Source organism: Monodon monoceros, unplaced genomic scaffold, assembly GCF_005190385.1.
Source record: "Monodon monoceros isolate NGI ecotype Baffin Bay Population unplaced genomic scaffold, NGI_Narwhal_1 Super_Scaffold_17, whole genome shotgun sequence".
NCBI lineage: Eukaryota > Metazoa > Chordata > Mammalia > Artiodactyla > Monodontidae > Monodon > Monodon monoceros.
In genome coordinates this window covers 9248574-9269493 of record NW_021703773.1, presented here as the reverse complement: position 1 = coordinate 9269493, position 20920 = coordinate 9248574, and the positions used below count along the sequence as shown (strand labels likewise).

General features: G+C 40.8%; 2 protein-coding genes across 4 annotated transcripts in view; one reads left to right on the top strand and one right to left on the bottom strand.

Moving 5' to 3' along the window:
- The window catches only part of MAK16 (MAK16 homolog), a 12777-nt gene extending 5659 nt beyond the window's left edge, over positions 1-7118 (top strand). Inside the window, exons 7-10 of one of the 2 annotated variants that reach the window (XM_029226520.1) lie at positions 2289-2363; positions 3098-3211; positions 4306-4371; positions 4533-7118. In XM_029226520.1, coding sequence (XP_029082353.1) covers positions 2289-2363; positions 3098-3211; positions 4306-4371; positions 4533-4727 — 450 coding nt within the window. In that variant the 3' untranslated portion in view covers positions 4728-7118. The remainder of the gene's footprint in view (positions 1-2288; positions 2364-3097; positions 3212-4305; positions 4372-4532) is intronic. The other variant, XM_029226519.1, reaches the window with a different exon arrangement.
- On the bottom strand, positions 3573-20577 carry TTI2 (TELO2 interacting protein 2). Of its 2 annotated transcripts, XR_003794225.1 has the most exons (8): positions 19597-20243; positions 18339-18525; positions 17729-17821; positions 8381-8568; positions 8156-8299; positions 6301-6463; positions 5193-5377; positions 3573-3597 (listed from the first exon to the last, which is right to left on the bottom strand). XR_003794225.1 is itself a non-coding variant. In XM_029226518.1 (7 exons), the coding sequence occupies exons 1-7, from the start codon at positions 20241-20243 to the stop codon at positions 5273-5275; spliced, it is 1527 nt and encodes a 508-aa protein (XP_029082351.1). In that variant the 5' UTR covers positions 20244-20577; the 3' UTR covers positions 5163-5272. The 2 variants fall into 2 exon arrangements, 1 of the variants encoding a protein (XP_029082351.1); XM_029226518.1 differs by lacking the exon at positions 3573-3597 and having other exon boundaries at positions 5163-5377; positions 19597-20577.
- Between the last annotated feature and the right edge of the window lie 343 nt (positions 20578-20920).

The following is a 20920-nucleotide window of genomic DNA, read 5'->3' as shown; positions in this document are numbered from 1 at the left end:
TTTTTTTTTTTGCGGTACGCAGGCCTCTCACTGCTGTGGCCTCTCCCATTGCGGAGCACAGGCTCCGGACGCGCAGGCTCAGCGGCCATGGCTCACGGGCCCAGCCGCTCCGCGGCATGTGGGATCCTCCCGGACCGGGTCACGAACCCATGTCCCCCGCATCAGCAGGCAGACTCTCAACCACTGCGCCACCAGGGAAGCCCAGGAGGGCATTTTTGAGTGCCTGCATTTAGTACTTGCTGTTCATTTTTCATTCTCCGCCACCAATTATGCAGACATTTTTGTTTAAATCTGGCTAGTGAGTTTTCATCCTCCCTGAGTCAAAACAGGCATTCTTGCAAACCTTTCAGAAGAAATTAAAATTTTCTATTTTTACCAAATAAGTTTGAAGCCCTCTGAAATAGATTTGGAAGATTTTTAAATGGGTTAGAAAATGGCGTTTCCAAATTTTTTAAGTGTGTGATTGCAGCTTTTATAGAAGACACGTTTTCAGCAATGTCACATATAGATGTAATCACTTTTTTAAATGTTCTAGCCACAGAACAAGGTTTTTTTGGAAAAACAATTCTTTCAAACTCACTGTTAAAATATTGCCTTTCCTTTGAAAGAACAGTGCGTGTATTTATTTTTTAAAACTTCTGCTACAGAGGCTTCCCTGGTGGCACAGTGGTTAAGAATCCGCCTGCCAATGCAGGGGACACGGGTTCGAACCCTGGTCTGGGAAGATCCCACATGTGGCGGAGGAACTAAGCCCGCGCGCCACAACTACTGAGCCTGTGCTCTAGAGCCTGCGAGCCACAATTACTGAAGCCCGTGCGCCTACAGCCCGTGCTCTGCAACAAGAGAAGCCACTGCAATGAGAAGCCCGCGCACTGCAATGAACAGTAGCCCCCACTCACCACAACTAAAGAAGGCCCGCGTGTAGCAACGAAGACCCAACACAGCCAAAAATAAAAACAAACAAAAAACCTTCTGCTATGTTACATACTGCTGACAGCCATCTGTCATCTTAGAAAAGGTTGACAAATCTGGAACATTTTTCTCTTTGTGAAAAATGCATGGTTCTTTAAGTTCTACAACTCTTTTTAAAGTACTAAATCATTAAATAACCAGCATACATCTTTAAAACTACTCCCTATCTTATTGCAAAGTATTCAATATCATCTGTAAATCCACTTAACCAAGCAAATAGCTATAGGCTGCAATGATCTGAATAAAGGAGTGAGGCCACCACTTTCAAACTCTTGTGCAGTATTTTTTCCCTTGGCATATCTTGCTCACTGTAATGTGACACACAACTATTTCCTTTATGGACAGAGTCAAGGCAGCTATGTGAGTGTGCATAAAAATGTGTAATAGTTAATATCTTAAGGAAAAAAATATACAAAAAAGTTTTGAGTATTTGCTACATCTCAGTGGATCACCCGAGGTGTGAGCACCCGCTTTAGAGAAAAATGTAGATCACAGTAACCTTCTAACTGCTCTGTGTGCTCCCAGTCTCCCTGCATTGTAATTGATCCTGTGCATTGTTCATCCTAACATAGCTTCAGTGTGTAACACTAACATTCGCTATGATTTTTACTCTCAAATTAATGCACAGTCTTTGGCAAGAAAGGCAGATTGAGGTTACATTTTTATGTTTTGTTTGTGTAAAGGTTGATACCATGTATCATTTCCTACAAAAGACCACTGAAGAGATTTTTTGATCTACTTTCTATCTATCACATGGAATCTAACACCGTTTTAGAAAGCGTAAATGGGTGAAGGTCTCTGTTTCCTTTTTGCAGCTTTTATGGAGTCTGCTTCAGGACTTCTAATTTTCTGAGACACTTAAATGTATGTAGACCTACTTGCTTTGTGTATCCGTCAAAGAATTTGTAGAATTTAATTTAGAAATCTATTCCTAAGGGACCTCCCTGGTGGCGCAGTGGTTAAGACTCCATGCTCCCAATGCAGGGGGCCCAGGTTTGATCCCTGGTCCAGGAACTAGATCCCACACGCATGCCACAACCATGGAGCCCACGAGCCGCAACTAAGACCCGGTGCAACCAAATAAATAAATTTAAAAAAATAAAAATAAATGATCAAACTATTTTTAAAAATCTATTCATAAAACCATAGGAATTTTTTTAAAGATACATATGTCTGGTTGGACAGGCAGAAGTTCCTATTACAGTAAGAGGGAAAAGGGGATTACATCTTTCACATAAAAACTTGATTTCTCCCACTTCTACAGGCTGAAAAATGAGTCTAATGAAGTAAATGGGTTTGCTCTTTTTCTCTTACAGGAAAAGGCATTAATAGCTGCTCAGCTGGACAACGCCATCGAAAAGGAATTGCTGGAGAGACTGAAACAAGATACGGTGAGAAAGCTAGGAACTTTGGGGTACAGATTTTATTTTTTAGGTGGTAATATGCTAGGAAATGTAGGAATAGTGGGAAATGTGTTTTATTTTTAAAGATGCTAGAAAGATCTTAACCTTGATTTTATTACTGGAATAAAATAGATATCATATAGGCCCTGGCTTCCTCATTTTAGTTTCCTGATCAAGCACATAAAATACTTTAGTTACTCTTGATACTTCAGTAGAGAGACCTTTCCTTTTTTGCCATTATTCCCAACTCCCCCTCCCAAACACAACAACTCCAGATCTCTCTATAAAAGCCGTACAGTTTCGATCCTCCTGCCTATTCATCCTAGACTTTTAAGGTTCTTTAAAATGAATTTTTATTGTCTTTTGAAAAATTTATGTCATTTACAGAAACAACATGAATAAAACTTACTTTTTCCTTACTATTTCCCCTTTATCAGCAAAATTGCATTTGTTCCAATCCATGGGTTTTATAGACTATTGAGTTTTAAGTGATCTGGTATCCATCCTTCATAGAAGGTGCCTGTTTGGTATTAATCGCTGATTATTTAAATGTCCAATATGGGTTTTTGAAAGACACTGCTGGCTCTAGGCCTGAAAATAATATAGTAATATTACTAATTATTCTTGTTGATCACTGAGGAAAATAATATACTTGTTGGACAGTGGACTTCAAGCATAAGATCCAAATGTGGTTAAAGCTGACCCACGTTTATGTTCTTTAGTATGGCGACATCTACAACTTCCCCATCCATGCCTTCGACAAGGCCCTGGAACAGCAGGAGGCAGACAGTGGCTCTTCAGATGCTGAGGAAAAAGATGATGAAGACGATAAAGAAGTAAGCTTTGTGTTTTTGCTTTGTCAAGCAGTAACCTATGGGATGAGATCTTTTTTTTTTTTTTTTTTTTTTTATTTATTTTTGGCTGTGTTGTGTCTTCGTTGCTGTGCACGGGCTTTCTCTAGTTGTGGTAAGTGGGTGGCTACTCTTTGTCGCGGTGTGCAGGCTTCTCATTGCGGTGGCTTCTCCCGTTGCGGAGCACGGGCCCTGGGATCACAGACTTCAGTAGTCGTGGCTTGCAGGCTCTAGAGCGTAGGCTCAGTAGTTGCAGCGCACGGGCCCAGCCACTCCGCTGCATGTAGGATCCTCTCAGACCAGGGCTCAAACCCGTGTCCCCTGCATTGGCAGGCGGACTCTTAACCACTGCGCCACCAGCCCGATGAGATCTATTTTTACGTAATTGAGAGAGAATATCATTTTCATTTCCCTAACCAAAATAGATATTTGGTTATTTTTTCCTATCATTTTTGATTAATTTGGTTCAGTAGTGGCTGCTTTGTTCTCCAGGTTCAGCCAACAAACTATTTATGCATTGACAATTTGATCTTATTTATTAGCATTCTAAAATTTTTCCTGCAAGATGACAAATGAAGGGTCCTTATTAGCTGAGGGAATATAACATTAAGGAACCTACTGAAATTTACAAGGGGCTTAATTTTACTGTTAATATAGGGGAAGTACTTAAATGATAGTATTTTTAGGTAAAGGGCAAATTTAACAAGTAGATTCACAATAGACTCACACAGGTACACAGGTGTAACTTTTCCTAGTAGTAAACTATTTTTTAATATTTGAAATTAATACTTTTTGTTGAATGTGCAAAGAATTGTTTGCTCTTGTACTGTATATTGATCTTAACCATTTAAAATGAGGATGTTTTATCTCTAATGATTTAAATCAGGCATGAGAATTGATATCCCTGAAGTGTTTTAAATTCAGAAGTATTAAACTTGGAAATAAGTTGATTTTGCTTGCCTAGTAAGTAGACTCTCATTCTGTTTATGTTATTGATGCACTTATCAAAGAATACAACCAGATGTCTAAGCTGAATTTTCATTATGTATCTTGAACATAACAGTTGCATTTTATTTTAGGATGTGGGAAAAAGAGAGTTTGTGGAAGATGATGAAGTTGATGAGAGCGACATAAGTGATTTTGAGGTGAGGTTCATGGGTAAAAATCTGTCCTTTGGCTTCAGACAAAAAAGGGGGAGGGGAGTTCTGGTCACACAGAGCAGATAAATTCTCTAGTTTTAGTTCTAAATAGGCAGTTTGGGGAATGAATCTAGTGTCTTTCCTATTTTTTCCCCTCCCCATATTAGGACATGGATAAACTGGATGCCAGCGGTGATGAAGATGAGGATGATAAATCCTCCAGTGAGGAAGAAGAAGAGGTCGTTGACACTAAACACAAAGGCAAAGCACCCTTGAAAGGACCTTTGAGGAGGAAGAAAGCATATGTAGAGATAGAGTACGAGCTGGAGACAGAGCCCGAGGCCAAGGCCAAAACCACGTGATTTCCCTTCAGACGTTTATAAACAGGACTGGACATTTTGAACTTCTTCCCTTTTTTTTTATCTTAAACACATACACACTTCTGGGTTTTGCTCTTTATCTTGTTTTTAACACAATATTTGTGTTTTTAATATTTATGCTACTTCTGTGGGGCAAAAAATATGGGAGGGAGTGGAGAAAAGCCTAAGTTGTGAACAGAGTATTTTTATAGCATTGTTACGTGTGCTGGAGTAACAGCTTGAGCCCAAGAAACGTAACAGATGAGTTTGTGGGTGTAAATATTTCTAAATGTTAAATGCTACCCACCCGTTTCCTTGGTATCCTCCCCCTGCATTCCTCCCCCTCCCCCCTTTATTTAGAAATGTCCAGACTTCAATTTTTTCATGTTTCTTTTCCCTACTTTTATGGGAGTAAAAAGGAAAGAAGGAAAAAGAAGATCTAAATTATAATGTTTAATATAAATATACCTTTTTCCTGAAATGATTCCATTTAAAACAATTGGAACAGAAAGAAAATCTTTTCCTCCTTCAGGAAAGTAATACAAGTCTTAAGTTGCATTGTAGGGAGCTCCTTCAGAAACCTGCTGCACTCTTCGGATATAGTTCCCCACCTTACTGTCTTCACAGCTTTGGGGAATTTTAGCCAGGAGACCCTGAAACATCAAACCAAACAGTGTTTGTTTTTTGTTTGTTTGTTTGTTTGATATGTGTTTTCCTTTTACCTTGGTGGTTCTTTCTTGGTACCATACTCAAAGAAGGAAGGACGGATGACACTAGGGCACAGTTCACAGAACAGGTGTAACTTTAGAAACGGAAATGTCCTACTGGAGCACAGAGAAGTAGCTTACTACCAGTCAGGGTGAATCAAGATTAAATCTAGGGCTTGAAAAGTGCCCAAGATTAAAAAGCCAAGATGAAATAATTTGAATAAACCATGCTACCCCTAAATATTTTTAGGATATGAATTTCTTTTCATGCTGCCTTATAACTTTCAGTTGATTTCTAAATGGGGTAAGAAATAAGACAGTAATTTATAAATTATGTATACGTGGACACACAGCTATTGTATGCTATGGCTTTGAGAAGTTAACTTCTGTGGAATATGAGACCAAAGGAAGAATTCCCACGTGGATAAGTAAGCATGTGGAAAACACAGTTGCCTCTGAAAAACTGGAAACATTTCTGGTAACTGAATTGCTTACTCTACCTAAATTATTACTCCTTGGTGGTTTATAGCCCATTATTTCAACCTTTTTTTTTTTTTTTTTTTTTCATTCAGACCACTAGAACAGAACTTAAATTTCTCGATCGTGATCCTTTTGCCCATTCTCTGTCCTGGCTCCAGAAACATCCACTGATCCTCTTGCCTTTTGGTCTAAACAGTTCTGAATAGCTTTAAAGGAAGAATAAGGTATTAATCAAACTCCATTGAAGGCTAGAAGGCTCAGAGGTAGAGACTCGAACCCCCCACGTTCATTTACAGACTTGGTCAGGCACTTAAATGTAAATTAGAATCACAGGAATTACCTGAGGATGAAGAAGCCTATCAGAAACCAAGTCGCAGACTGTCCCTTACCTTCACCTGTCCTTCAGAGCAGCGGTCCAGGAGAATCAGGCAGTCTGTGGCCTCTTCTAACAAGGCACTCTTAACAGATTCGGGTGTGAGGCTTGAATCCCTTGCTACATCACATATCAGTTTCAAGAGAGCCTTCAGTAAGACCACAAGTCTACAGGGAACTCTGGAATCAAGAAGAAAAATGATGTTCAGACTCCGAATCAGGATATTAAAACTGAAAGAGACTTCAAAGGCCATCTAGTAGAAAACCCTCATTTCATAAATGAAGGAACTGAAGTCAAAATTTAAGACCACAGAGCTGGAAGCAGAACTAGAGACCAGACTCCAGATTTCTGAACTTTAAGGCCCTTAGTTTTTTCTACAGCATGCTGCCCATACACACTGACATTCTGGCCTGCCCAGGAATACCTAGTTTCCCTCCATAAGCATGGTCCTACCGTAAGCAAACAGCCCCTCCTGAAAAGGGAGAACTGGGACCTCCCTTACCAGGGGCCTATACTTTTGACCAGAGAACAGGAAATGGTCCATAGTTCTTTAGCTTTGATGCGGTCTTAGGCCTGGAGATTAAAAATACAGTGAGGGAAATAAGCTTGGCTTTTGAGACTTACGTGTCAATTTGAGTTTTCTGTCACTATATTTCTAGATCCTAGATTACCACCAGTTAGGCCCAGTCTATTTACTTCTACTTAGTGTTTCTAAAAGTTTGTATGATAATGATTACACAAAATTGTAAATGCACTTAATGCCACTGAATTGTACACTTTAAAATGGTAAATTTTATGTATTTTTTAACCACAATAAAAAAAAAACTAAAAAGCCTTAAGGAAGCTGAAAAATAATTTAACTTGTAGTGTGAAAATATAAATAAACTATACTTCTGGGCAGAAATGTGACTGGGAGAAGAAAAGTTTCCATCCCTCATCTTGATCTAAAAAACATTAAGTGCTTTCCTGTAACTTGTGTGCTGCTCAGCCCTCCACCTGTCATCACTCAACACACAATTTGCTGTTTCCCACTCCCCAAGCCCCGGCCCCTCCATAATTGACATTCATTTTCTGACCTCTACGTTTGCTTGCTGACCTCTTCTACTGGGACAGTATTAGTCTGATTCAATTTCATTCATGCATCTATTCCAGTCACTTTAAAAATATCTGTGTACTTAATACCAGGTTCTGAGTAAGTTCTGGAGTTCTCAGTGTACTAAAGTGGTCAGTCTTCCATCCTCCTGGAGCTTCTAGTTCAGTAGAGGAGAAAGACAGTAAGCAAATAAATGCAACCTCGTTACAAATGTGACTGTGGGGTACATTATGAGGAGATGAGAGAATACAGCTCAGAACAGAGACACCCACGTGTTGCTGAGGCACTGGACTCTCGCTGAATTAAACATTTCATGCAAGAGAGCCTTCTGCAGACCCAACATGTTTGGGCTCCAGCTTGCTGTTCGGGACACCTACCTCGAGCCAGAGTTGGAATGCTAAGCAAATATATCCCACATCAGTATTCTGATTACCACAGATGTTCAGTGATGTGCTATGAGTGCTCCATTCTCTATCAGATTTAAGAAACATTATGGTGAACAAAGTGAAGTACGTCTACTGTAGCACTGCTAAATGGCCTTTAAAATTCTAATATGCATTATAAATCCAGAGAAATGTACACCTGAAGGAACTGACTATATTATATCTTCAATGCCACTTTCACAGTTCAAAATCCAATTGGTATGGAAAAACAGGAGGTATTCAAATATATGGCACGTCCTTAATACTTTGTACTGAATGTACACCTGGGCAAGTTCTGAAGGGAGTATCGGCTGAGTTTTGCCCCTCTTAGCACACCTGTCTGCTGGCTGTCATACCTGGGCCAAGTATACTGCATGAGAAGTTTTAGGGCTTCCAATATCTTCAATCTAGCCTCCTCCTCGGGTCCATCATAAACCTCCAGATAACCAATGATGACTCGATCCAGCCTCTTCAAGTGCCGGACAGTTAAGATCCCCAACCTAAAAATGACAGAGAAAATGTGACTCCAAAGAGTGAAGTTGAAGTTGAGTATGGCCACGCCCCGCTGCCCTGGGACTCACCTCTTCACGAAAGCCGGTAGGTTTCTTGCGTAAGTCCTGCGTAAGAGAAGGCGGTGCTCGGGCTCCATGTGCATCAGGATCAGCTGCAGGACCTCGTCACAGTGTGTGGTGGGTCGGGCTGCATCTCCCTTCCAGTGCAGGGCTTTCTCCAGGATGGGGAATAAATCCAGCAGACACAGGAGCACAGCCTAGGAGGAAGTAATAGAAAGGAACTGTAGTAAACGAATTTGTATTCACAACACTCAGATTTTTCTAGCAACTTCCACTAATCTACCATCCTTGGGGTCCATGTCATAGAATTCTAAAACAGTCTAGTAATAAGTTTAATGTATATTACTTTACATTTTCAAACTTTTTTTACATTCTTTTATCTCCATTGGACCGTCTCAAGTTAATACCTTCTCCTCAGGATGATTCTTTGCTAATCTATAAAATTGGAAGAATAGCAGAGCTAAGACTTTAATCCAAAACTTAGGAGTCTAAGTCTACTGTCAGTAAATTCCTGAGTCTAAGTGATATTTACAAGTATTTACAATAAAACCACTCCCAAACAGAATCTCAGATGATCCTATTTGTATCCACTTTGACAGCCCTATCTGAAATTTCAGTGTCTAGGCACTCCCTTTTAGCTCTCCTGGGATCTTTGTTTTTTCTTTTATGTCTTTTTTCCTTTTTCCTTTTTTTTTTTTTTTTTCCTTAAATCACCATCTCAAGAGCCCTAACACCTTTCTGGCTGTTAGCACAGCCTGGGTTCTCAAAACCAAAAATAGTATTTAAAAAAGAAAGGGGACAGACTGAGGTGGGAGGAGGGAGACTAGGCATAAAATAAGAAACAAGGTAATTTCGACCTCTGATTTTATATAACTTGTTTCTTCTTTCTTCAGAATGTTCTCTGCACACCCCCCATAGTTGAAACTTTTTTTTTAACATCTTTACTGCAGTATAATTGCTTTATATTGTTGTGTTAGTTGCTGCTGTATAATAAAGTGAATCAGCTATATGTATAAATATATCCCCATATCCCCTCACTCTTGCGTCTCCCTCCCATCCTCCGTATCCCACCCCTCTAGGTGGTCACAAAGCACCGAGCTGATCTCCCTGTGCTATGCGGCTGCTTCCCACTAGCTATCTATTTTACATTTGGTAGTGTATATGTGTCCATGCCAGTCTCTCACTTCATCTCAGCTTACCCTTCCCCCTCCCTGTGTCCTCAAGTCCATTCTATACGTCTGCGTCTTTATTGCTGTCCTGCCACTAGGTTCTTCAGAGCCTTTTTTTTTTTTTTTAGATTCCATATATATGTGTTAGCATATGGTATTTGTTTCACTCTTTCTGACTTACTTCACTCTGTATGACAGACTCTAGGTCCATCCACCTCACTACAAAAAATTCAATTTAGTTTCTTTTTATGGCTGAGTAATATTCCATTGTATATATGTGCCACATCTTCTTTATCCATTCATCTGCTGATGGACACTTAAGTTGCTTCCATGTCCTGGCTATTGTAAATAGAGCTGCAATGAAATCGTGGTACATGACTCTTTTTGAATTATGGTTTTCTCAGGGTATATGCCCAGTAGTGGGATTGCTGGGTCATATGGTAGTTCTATTTTTAGTTTTTTAAGGAACGTCCACACTGTTCTCCATAGTGGCTGTATCAATTTACATTCCCACCAACAGTGCAAGAGGGTTCCCTTTTCTCCACATCCTCTCCAGCATTTATTGTTTGTAGGTTTTTTTATAATGGCCATTCTGACTGGTGTGAGGTGATACCTCATTGTGGTTTTGACTTGCGTTTCTCTAATGATGAGTGATGTTGAGTACCCTTTCATGTGTTTGTTGGCAATCTGTATATCTTCTTTGGAAAAATGTCTATTTAGGTCTTCTGCCCATTTTGGATTGGGTTCTTTGTTCTTTGCATATTGAGCTGCATGAGCTGCTTGTATATTTTGGAGTTTAACCCTTTGGTAAGGATTAAATCCTTTTTCCCAGTTGCTTCATTTGAAAATATTTTTTCCCATCCTGAGGGTTGTCTTTTCATCTTCTTTATGGTTTCCTTTGCTGTGCAAAAGCTTTTAAGTTTCATTAGGTCCCACTTGTTTTTGTTTTTATTTCCATTTCACTAGGGTCAAAAAGGATCTTGCTGTGATTTATGTCATATAGAGTGTTCTGCCTATGGTTTCCTCTAAGAGTTTTAGTGTCTGGCCTTACCTTTAGGTCTTTAATCCATTTTGAGTTTATTTTTGTATATGGTGTTTGGGAGTGTTCTAATTTCATTCTTTTACAGTAGCTATCCAGTTTTCCCAGCACCACTTATTGAAGAGGCTGTCTTTTCTCCATTGTATATTCTTACCTCCTTTATCAAACATAAGGTGACCATATGTGTGTGGGTTTATCTCTGGTCTTTCTATCCTGTTCCATTGATCTGTATTTCTGTTTTTGTGCCAGTACCATACTGTCTTGATTACTGCAGCTTTGTAGTATAGTCTGAAGTCTGGGAGCATGATTCCTCCAGCTCTGTTTTCTTTCTCAAGATTGCTTTGGCTATCCGGGGGCTTTTGTGTTTCCATACAAACTGTGAAATCTTTTGGTCTGTGAAAAATGCCATTGGTAGTTTAATAGGGATTGCATTGAATCTGTAGATTGCTTTGGGTAGTATAGTCATTTTCACAATGTTGATTGTTCCAATTCAAGAACATGGTATATCTCTCCATCTGTTTGTATCATCTTTAATTTCTTTCATCAGTGTCTTATAGTTTTCTGCATACAGGTCTTTTGTCTCCTTAGGTAGGTTTATTCCTAGATATTTTATTCTTTTTGTTGCAATGGTAAATGGGAGTGTTTCCTTAATTTCTCTTTCAAATTTTTCATCATTAGTGTATAGGAATGCAAGAGATTTCTGTGCATTGATTTTGTAACCTGCTACTTTACCACATTCATTATTAGCTCTAGTAGTTTTCTGGTAGCATCTTTAGGATCCTCTGTGTATAGTGTCATGTCATCTGCAAACAGTGACAGTTTTACTTCTTTTCCGATTTGGATTCCTTCTATTTCTTTTTCTTCTCTGATTGCTGTGGTTAAAACTTCCAAAACTATGTTGAATAATAGTGGTGTGAGTGGATAACCTTGTCTTGTTCCTGATCTTAGAGGAAATGGTTTCAGTTTTTCACCATTGAGAACGATGTTGGCTGTGGGTTTGTCATATATGGCCTTTATTATGTTGAGGCTAGTTCCCTTGACACCTACTTTCTGGAGGGTTATCATAAATGGGAGTTGAATTTTGTCAAAAGCTTTTTCTGCATCTATTGAGATGATATGGTTTTTCTCCTTCAATTTGTCAATATGGTTTATCACATTGATTGATTTGCATGTATTGAAGAATCCTTGCATTCCTGGGATAAACCCCACTTGATCATGGTGTATGATCCTTTTTTTTAAATTTTTTTAATGATCCTTTTAATGTGTTGTTGGATTCTGTTTGCCACTATTTTGTTGAGGTTTTCTGCATCTATGTTCATCAGTGATATTGGCCTGTAATTTTCTTTTTTTGTGACATCTTTTCTGGTTTTGGTATCAGGATGATGGTGGCCTCGTAGAATGAGTTTGGGAGTGTTCCTCCCTCTGCTAAATTTTGGAAGAGTTTGAGAAGGATAAGTGTTAGCTCTTCTCTAAATGTTTGATAGAATTTGCCTGTGAAGCCATCTGGCCCTGGGCTTTTGTTTGTTGGAAGATTTTTAATCACAGTATCAATTTCAGTGCTTGTGATTGGTCTGTTTATATTTTCTGTTTCTTCCTGGTTCAGTCTCAGAAGGTTGTGCTTTTCTAAGAATTTGTCTATTTCTTCCAGGTTGTCATTTTATTGGCATACAGTTGCTTGTAGTATATCTCATGATCCTTTGTGTTTCTGCAGTGTCAGTTGTTACTTCTCCTTTTTCATTTCTAATTCTATTGATTTGAGTCTTCTCCCTTTTTTTCTTGATGAGTCTGGCTAATGGTTTATCAATTTTGTTTATCTTCTCAAAGAACCAGCTTTTAGTTTTATTGATCTTTGCTATCGTTTCCTGCATTTCTTTTTCATTTATTTCTGATCTGATCTTTACGATTTCTTTCCTTCTACTAACTTTGGGGTTTTTTTCTTCTTCTTTCTCTAACTGCTTTAGCTGTAAGGTTAGGTTGTTTGAGATTTTTCTTGTTTCTTGAGGTAGGACTGTATTGCTGTAAACTTCCCTCCTCAAACTGCTTTTGCTGCATCCCATAGGTTCTGAGTCATCGTGTTTTCATTGTCATTTGTTTCTAGGTATTTTTTGGCTTCCTCTTTGATTTCTTCAGTAAGCTCTTGGTTATTTAGTAATGTATTGTTTAGTTTCCATGTGTTTGTATTTTTTATAGATTTTTTCCTGTAATTGATATCTAGTCTCATAGCATTGTGGTCGGAAAAGATACTTGATACGATTTCGATTTTCATAAATTTACCAAGGCTTGATTTGTGACCCGAAATATGATCTATCGTGGAGAATGTTCCATGAGCACCTGAGAAGAAAATTTATTCTGTTGTTTTTGGATGGAATGTCCTACAAATATCAATTAAATCCATCTTACTTAACGTATCATTTAAAGCTTGTGTTTCCTTATTTATTTTCACTTTGGATGATCTGTCCATTGGTGAAAGTGGGGTGTTAAAGTCCCCTACTATTATTGTGTTACTGTCGATTTCCCCTTTTATGGCTGTTAGCATTTGCCTTATGTATTGAGGTGCTCCTATGTTGGGTGCATAATACTTAACAATTGTTATATCTTCTTCTGGGGTTGATCCCTTGATCATTATGTAGTGTCCTTCTTTGTCTCTTGTAATAATCTTTATTTTAAAGTCTATTTTGTCTGATATGAGAATTGCTACTCCAGCTTTCTTTTGATTTCCATTTGCATGGAATATCTTTTTCCATCCCCTCACTTTCAGTCTGTATGTGTCCCTAGGTCTGAAGTGGGTCTCTTGTAGACAGCATATATGTGGGTCTTGTTTTTGTATCCATTTAGCCAGTCTATGTCTTTTGGTTGGAGCATTTAATCCATATACATTTAAGGTAGTTATCAATATGTATGTTCCTATTACCATTTTCTTAATTGTTTTGGGTTTCTTATTGTAGGTCTTTTCCTTCTCTTGTGTTTCCTGCCTAGAGAAGTTTCTTTAGCATTTGTTGTAAAGCTGGTTTGGTGGTGCTGAATTCTCTTAGCTTTTGCTTGTCTGTAAAAGTTTTGATTTCTCCATCGAATCTGAATGAGATCCTTGCTGGGTAGAGTAATCTTGGTTGTAGGTTTTTCCCTTTCATCAGTTTAAATATGTCCTGCCACTCCCTTCTGGCTTGCAGTTTCTGCTGAAAGATCAGCTGTTAACCTTATGGGGATTCACTTTTATGTTATTTGTTGGTTTTCCCTTGCTGCTTTTAATATTTTTTCTTCGTATTTAATTTTTGATAGTTTGATTAATACGTGTCTTGGCATGTTTCTCCTTGGGTTTATCCCGTATGGGACTCTCTGCAATTCCTGGACTTGACAGTCATTTCCTTTCCATATTAGGGAAGTTTTCAACTATAATCTCTTCAAATATTTTCTCGGTCCTTTTTTTTTTCTCTTCTTCTAGGACCCCTATAATTCGAACATTGGTGCATTTAATATTGTCCCAGAGGTCTCTGAGACTGTCCTCAATTCTTTTCATTCTGTTATCTTTATTCTGCTCTGCGGTAGTTATTTACACTATTTTATTTTCCAGGTCACTTATCCTTTCTTCTGCCTCAGTTATTCTGCTATTGATTCCTTCTAGAGAATTTTTTATTTCATTTATTGTGTTGTTCATCTCTGTTTGTTCTTTAGTTCTTCTAGGTCCTTATTAAATGTTTCTTGTATTTTCTCCATTCTGTTTCCAAGATTTTGGATCATCTTTACTCTGAATTCTTTTCAGGTAGACTGCCTATTTCCTCTTCATTTGTTTGGTCTGGTGGGTTTTTACCTTGCTCCTTCATCTGCTGTGTATTTCTCTGTCTTCTCATTTTGCTTAACTTACCGTGTTTGGGGTCTCCTTTTCGCAGGCTGCAGCTTCATAGTTCCCATTGTTTTTTGTGTCTGCCCCCAGTGGCTAAGGTTGGTTCAGTGGGTTGTGTAGGCTTTCTGGGGGAGGGGACTGGTGCCTGTGTTCTGGTGGATGAGGCTGGATCTTGTCTTTCTGGTGGACAGGACCGCATCCGGTGGTGTGTTTTGGGGTGTCTGTGAACTTAGTATGATTTTAGGCAGCCTCTCTGCTAATGGGTGCGGCTGTGTTCCTGTCTTGCTAGTTGTTTGGCATGGGATGTCCAGCACTGTAGCTTGCTAGTTGTTGAGTGGAGCTTGGTCTTAGCGTTGAGATGGAGATCTCTGGGAGAGCCCTCCCTGATTTATATTACATGGGGCCAGGAGGTCTCTGGTGGTCCAATGTCCTAAACTCGGCTCTCCCATCTCAGAGGCACAGGCCTGACACCCAGCCAGAGCACCAAGACCCTGTCAGCCACATGGCTCAGAAGAAAAGGGAGAAAAAAATAAAGAAAGAAGGAAAAATAAAATAAAATAATCAAAATTTTAAAAATTTGTAATTGTTTAAAAAAAAGAAAGAAGAGAGCAACCAAACCAAAAAAACAAATCCACCAATGATAACAAGCATTAAAAACTATACAAAAGGGCTTCCCTGGTGGCGCAGTGGTTGAGAGTCCGCCTGCCAATGTAGGGGACACGGGTTCATGCCCTGGTCTGGGAAGAACCCACATGCCACAGAGTGGCTGGGCCCGTGAGTCATGGCCACTGAGCCTGCATGTCCGGAGCCTGTGCTCCGCAACGGGAGAGGCCACAACAGTGAGAGGCCCGCGTACCGCAAAAAAAAAAAGAAAAGAAAAAACAGACAGAACCCTAGGATAAATAGTAAAAGCAAAGCTATACAGACAAAATCACACAGAGAAGCATATACATGCACAGTCACAAAAAGAGAAAAAGACAAAAAGTATACATATATGTATATATTAAAAAAAAAAAGGAAGAGAGTAACCAAATCAATAAACAAATCTACCAACGATAATAAACTCTAAATACTAAACTAAGATAAACATAAAACCAGGGACAAATTAGATGCAGAAAGCAAACCCCAAGTCTACAGTTGCTCCCAAAGTCCACCACCTCAGTTTTGGGATGATTTGCTGTCTATTCAGGTATTCCACAGATGCAGGGTACTTCAAGTTGACTATGGAGATTTAATCCACTGCTCCTGAGGCTGCTGGGAGATTTCCCTTTCTCTTCTTTGTTCGCACAGCTCCCGGGGCTCAGGTTTGGATTTGGCCCCGCCTCTGCGTGTAGGTCACCTGTTGGCATCTGTTCTTCGCTCAGACAGTACGGGGTTAAAGGAACAGCTGATTTGGGGGTTCTGTCTCGCTCAGGCCAGGGGGAGGGAGGGGTACGGATGCGGGGTGAACCTGCGGCAGCAGAGGCCAGCATGACGTTGCAACAGCCTGGGGCACGCTGTGTGTTCTCCCAGGAAGGTTGTCCCCGGATCACGGGACCCTGGCAGTGGCAGGCTGCACAGGCTCCTGGGAGGGGAGGTGTGGATAGTGACCTGTGCTTGCACACTGGTTTCTTGGTGGCTGCAGCAGCAGCCTTAGCGTCTCATGCCGTGTCTGGGGTCCGCGCTGATAGCCACGGCTTGCACCCATCCCTGGAGCTCGTTTAGGCGGTGCTCTGAATCCCTTCTCCTCACGCACCCCAAAACAATGGTCTCTTGCCTCTTAGGCAGGTCCAGACTTTTTCCCGGACTCCCTCCTGGCTAGCTGTGGTGCACTAAACCCTTCAGGCTGTGTTCACGCAGCCAACCCCAGTCCTCTCCCTCGACCAAAGCCCGAGCCTCAGCTCCCCGCCCCTGCCTGCCCCGCCGGGTGAGCAGACAAGCCTCTCGGGCTGGTGAGAGCCGGTCGGCACTGATCCTCTGTGCGGGAATCTCTCTGTTTTGCCCTCCGCACCCCTGTTGCTGCGCTCTCCTCCGTGGCTCTGAAGCATCCCGCCTCCACCACCCACAGTCTCCGCCCGCAAAGGGGCTTCCTACTGTGTGGAAACCTTTCCTCCTTCACAGCTCCCTCCCACTGGTGCAGGTCCCGTCCCTATTCTTTTGTCTCTTGTTTTTCTTTTTTCTTTTGCCCTACCCAGGTACATGGGGAGTTTCTTGCCTTTGGGGAGGTTTGAGGTCTTCTGCCAGTGTTCAGTAGGTGTTCTCTAAGAGTTGTTCCACATGTAGATGTATTTCTGATGTATCTGTGGGGAGGAAGGTGATCTCCACGTCTTACTCTTCCGCCAGCTTGAAGGTCTCTTCACAGCAGATGCTGTGCGCCGCAGCCTGCCCAGGACCTTATCATTTACGTCTGTCCTGGTGTGATTCCAAACACCACGCCTGAAACTCTTATTCATCCTTTATAAGCAAATATCACCTCCTTACCCGATCCTCTTAAAACCACCCCTATACCACCAAACCTCATTAGCTGCCCACTGTTCAACACCCACTGCACTTTACAGAAAACTTTTAATAGATTTATTACTCTGTACTGTATTTACATATACAATATATATATTTGCATAAATGTCTCTCCAAAGGATTTCTTAAAGTCAGAAACCCTGTCCGACTCATTCATTCTTGGAACCTACAATGGTTACTGGCACACAGTAGGTACTCAATGTCTACTGGATGAAAGAATAAATGACACAAAAAACCCAACATAAAAGGAGTTCCCAGAGTGTGTGTTGATATAAAAGCAGCCCAGAAGTAAAGACACTTAAAGTAATAAAAATGGAACATTTTTGGGAGTTCCTGGTCAGCCAAGTGGTTAGGACTCGGTGCTTCCACTGCAGGGGGCTTGGGTTCAATCCCTGGTTGGGGAACTAATATCCTGAAAGCTGTGTGGCCAAAAAGAGAAAATAAAGAAAAAGGAAAGCAAAAAAAGAACCCATCTCTCTTTTGCTCATAAATTGGTGAGACTAAAAAAACATTAAAAATAAAAAATAGAACTTTTTCAGACATAAAGCTGCCCCCAAGTGATATATAATTGACCCAGATGAAGATAAAACACTGGCTTTTCTGTGGAGACTCAGGAATGTGGATGTCTCTTGGTATTGAGACATTTTCTAGTCATTTGCTACCCCCATATTTTCAATTTGTCAGTGGCTCTCAGTTATCATCTTTACCTTCCTAGAAGAGTAAAATGTGTACCAAGTATTCTTATTCACATAGTGCCACCTTCTACTCAAATTTGAGAGCTCAGACTCAGAGTTATGAACAAATCTTACCATTACCTGAATGAGGTGGTGCTCCCGTGTGTACAGGTGGTTGAAAAGGGCATGGTATAGGACTTGGGCCCTGTTGTACTGCAGCAAATCAGCAGCTGGCTGCAATCAAACAAATTACCCAATTAAAAGCTTCCCAAGGTTGGCAAAATGTTGATAATTTTTGAGATTGAACATGGTACATGGGATTCATTATACCACTCTCTCTACTTCTGCGTATATTTTAAAAGCTCCATAATACACAGTTTAAAAATAAAAAAGCAGTTTCCTTGAGTAATAGATTGCACATTTGGGTATAATCCCTTTCAGCTTCTGAATTTTTTTGTTCCTTGAAAGTCAGTTGTTAATGACTCAAAGTCTGGTTCTTCAGTCTGACGATGGTCTACGTTTCTTATATACATCACCTATAAGATACAACCTACTAGGTTGGCAGAGGAAAATACAGAGAGAAAAATATAAATTAGTGAATTGAGAGTCACATGACAGCATTAAAAGAAAGCCAGTTAATAAAAGATATAAACATGGGTAGCAGTAGAGCAGTGATGTCATGAACGAGGAATGGCCATGATGACTCAGCCTGCACCATCGGTACAGATGACAGAGAACGGAGGCCACTTACCACATTTAGCACAATGTGATGGAGGCAGTGGACACCCAGGATTTTGTTCTCGGTTTGATAGTCATCTGAGATGAGCAATGATGGGGGAAGTACCCTTTCCAGATGTTGGCTCAGCCAGGGTCGAGTGACCTTTTGCAGAGTCCATGAGAAAACATGTTTGGTGGCTGGGTTACTCTTCCAGGAGTCCCTAAATGGAAATGTGAAACCACATTAAGTGACATGGTGTCCAGTTCAAGCTAACTATATTTTCTTATACTTGAAAGAAAAATACATCCCACATAAGATAACTCAATGTTAACAACATACTTTTTTAAGATTTAGATCAAAATAACGTACAGAACTTACACTAAATACATTTATCACCCAGGGCTCTGGGTCTAAAGAATATCCGATGAAAAGTAGCCAGTTATAACCACAGCTATGTAAAGAATCTGTGGTGATGGTGGTGGTTACAGTGAGAAAGTGTTGAGAAGGGAGAGAGGAGGAAAGGAAATGTCTTCAGTATCACTATTATTATTATTATTACCACATGGGAGCAAATGAATCAATATTCAAACAGCAATTTATAGCTTATAAAGTGAGTTTACACACACTACTCAACCAATCTTCAAATACGGTGTAACAGGTAATGTTATCTTTATATTGCAAATAATGAAACTGGTCCTATTCAGAAGCAATAAAAAGAAGCAAGAGACTTCCTCAAAACTAAGCCTTTTACCTCCACATTCCTGGTAAAAAGACAGTTATGTACTCACTTTTTTCTCATCGCTCCAGGGTCACAAACACAAATGTACAAAGTAGCAAGTGGAAACTCACAGAAAATACTTTAGCTAACAGCAATCTAAAGGACTTTCATTTTTTCATCCCAAACACGCTTCCATATCTAATAACTAGCGATGAGCTTCAAGATCCCTAAGTTTAAATTCAAACCATAAGTTTAAATCTTCTCGAAGTTTAAATCTTCTCCGAATCGCCAACCCCACCTAACTGAAGAAAGTTAAGTCTAAATAAATGGGACTGAACTTCCAATTTCAGGGCAGTTGTCAGGACTGGAAAAAACACTAGAAAATCAAGTCTGAAGACCTGGGTTCTAATGTCGAACTTGCCACTACCGAGTTAACGTCATCACAATCACAACCGTTCTGGGCTTACAACACCTTTATGTCGCTGATGCAGAAACAAGACTCCTTTGAGCTCTAACCTTCTAAAACATTAGTCTGAAGCTTAAATCGGTGGCCCTTACGGCAGGAGTACTCACTTATTCAAATCGGGTTTGAGAAGCCCCATGACCGCAGTAAATCTCCCTTTCTCATCTTCATTTTCTCCGTGGAGGAATCCAGCCACAGAACCACACTCAGTAACCTGAAGCAGTAAGGCGAGCACCTGTCCAGCGACGCCCTGAGATTTTGGGCTGGTCCATGGTTGCTCCAAGTTGTGTGTGATGGCAAAAATATAGATGGGTCCTGCCAAGTGACGGAGGCCTGCCTTCCATGCAGGGCAAACCAAGGAATTCTTAGCGGTCTCAACTTTCCTCAACAGCTTAAGGAAGAGTAACCCAACTGCTGCCGCTTTCTCGGCCACTTCGGAGTGACGATCACCTCCCCCTTCCGGCCCCTCGGGAGGAGCTGCATACTTCCCCAGGGCTTTTGCCACCTGCCCCAGCATCTCGGGCATTCCACGGAGCGAGGTGTCACTCCCCGCAAATAACTGATCACATTCTTTGGCATCTAGTACAGCACTGAGGTCCCGAAGAGCTGCATTTCTGGCCTTGCCCCGTCGGGATTCCTGACCGGCAAACTGGTGCAAGATCTGGGAGAAGGCCTGTCCGAGGGCGGAGGAAGGCCACGGTCCAGGAAAGGAAGAGCCCTCCCGAGGTGGGGATTCCCGAGAGCCGTCAGGCTCCATGCCTCAGACCGAGGACGAGGATGGAGGCGAGCGGGGGTCCGCTAAAGAGGGAAGGAAAGATAACTCCGGGGCTGGGATTCTCTCAAAGAACAGAACTAAAATCAAATAAAACGGCGAGACGTCTTGGAGGACCGAGGGAGAGCCTAGCCCGCAGAAGAGTAAAGGTATAAAGGAAAAGATGCGGGAAAGGGGGTTCTCTGAGAGTAACAGAAGCTCAGATTCCCAACAGTGGAAGGGAGAAATTACTCTTGCCTCTCTGAAGACTCAAAAAAAAAAAAAGAAAACAAAACAAAAATATCCTAAAGAGCCTGAGAAATAAATCTCTTAAGGCGTGACACTAACAGGGCCACCGTTACCTTCAGCCCTTCCGGCACGCCTGCGCCTATCAGGATCCGACTTAGCAAACGTCGTTGCCGCAAAGCACAAGGCTAGCTTCCGCCATTACCGCGGCTACGCTCCGTCATTTCACGACGTACTACCGTAAAGCAATAGCGACCCGGGTTCAAGAGAGGGTGGAGCTATGGAGAGTATATTTGCATGGATAATAGCCGCATCGCTATTTGGTTTCTGTTTTCACTTACTGAGGTAGAAACAAAAGAAGTATCAGGCAATATCGGTGATCATGATAAAATATACAGGACTTTTTATATCAAGTCTAAGTAAATATGCACTACATC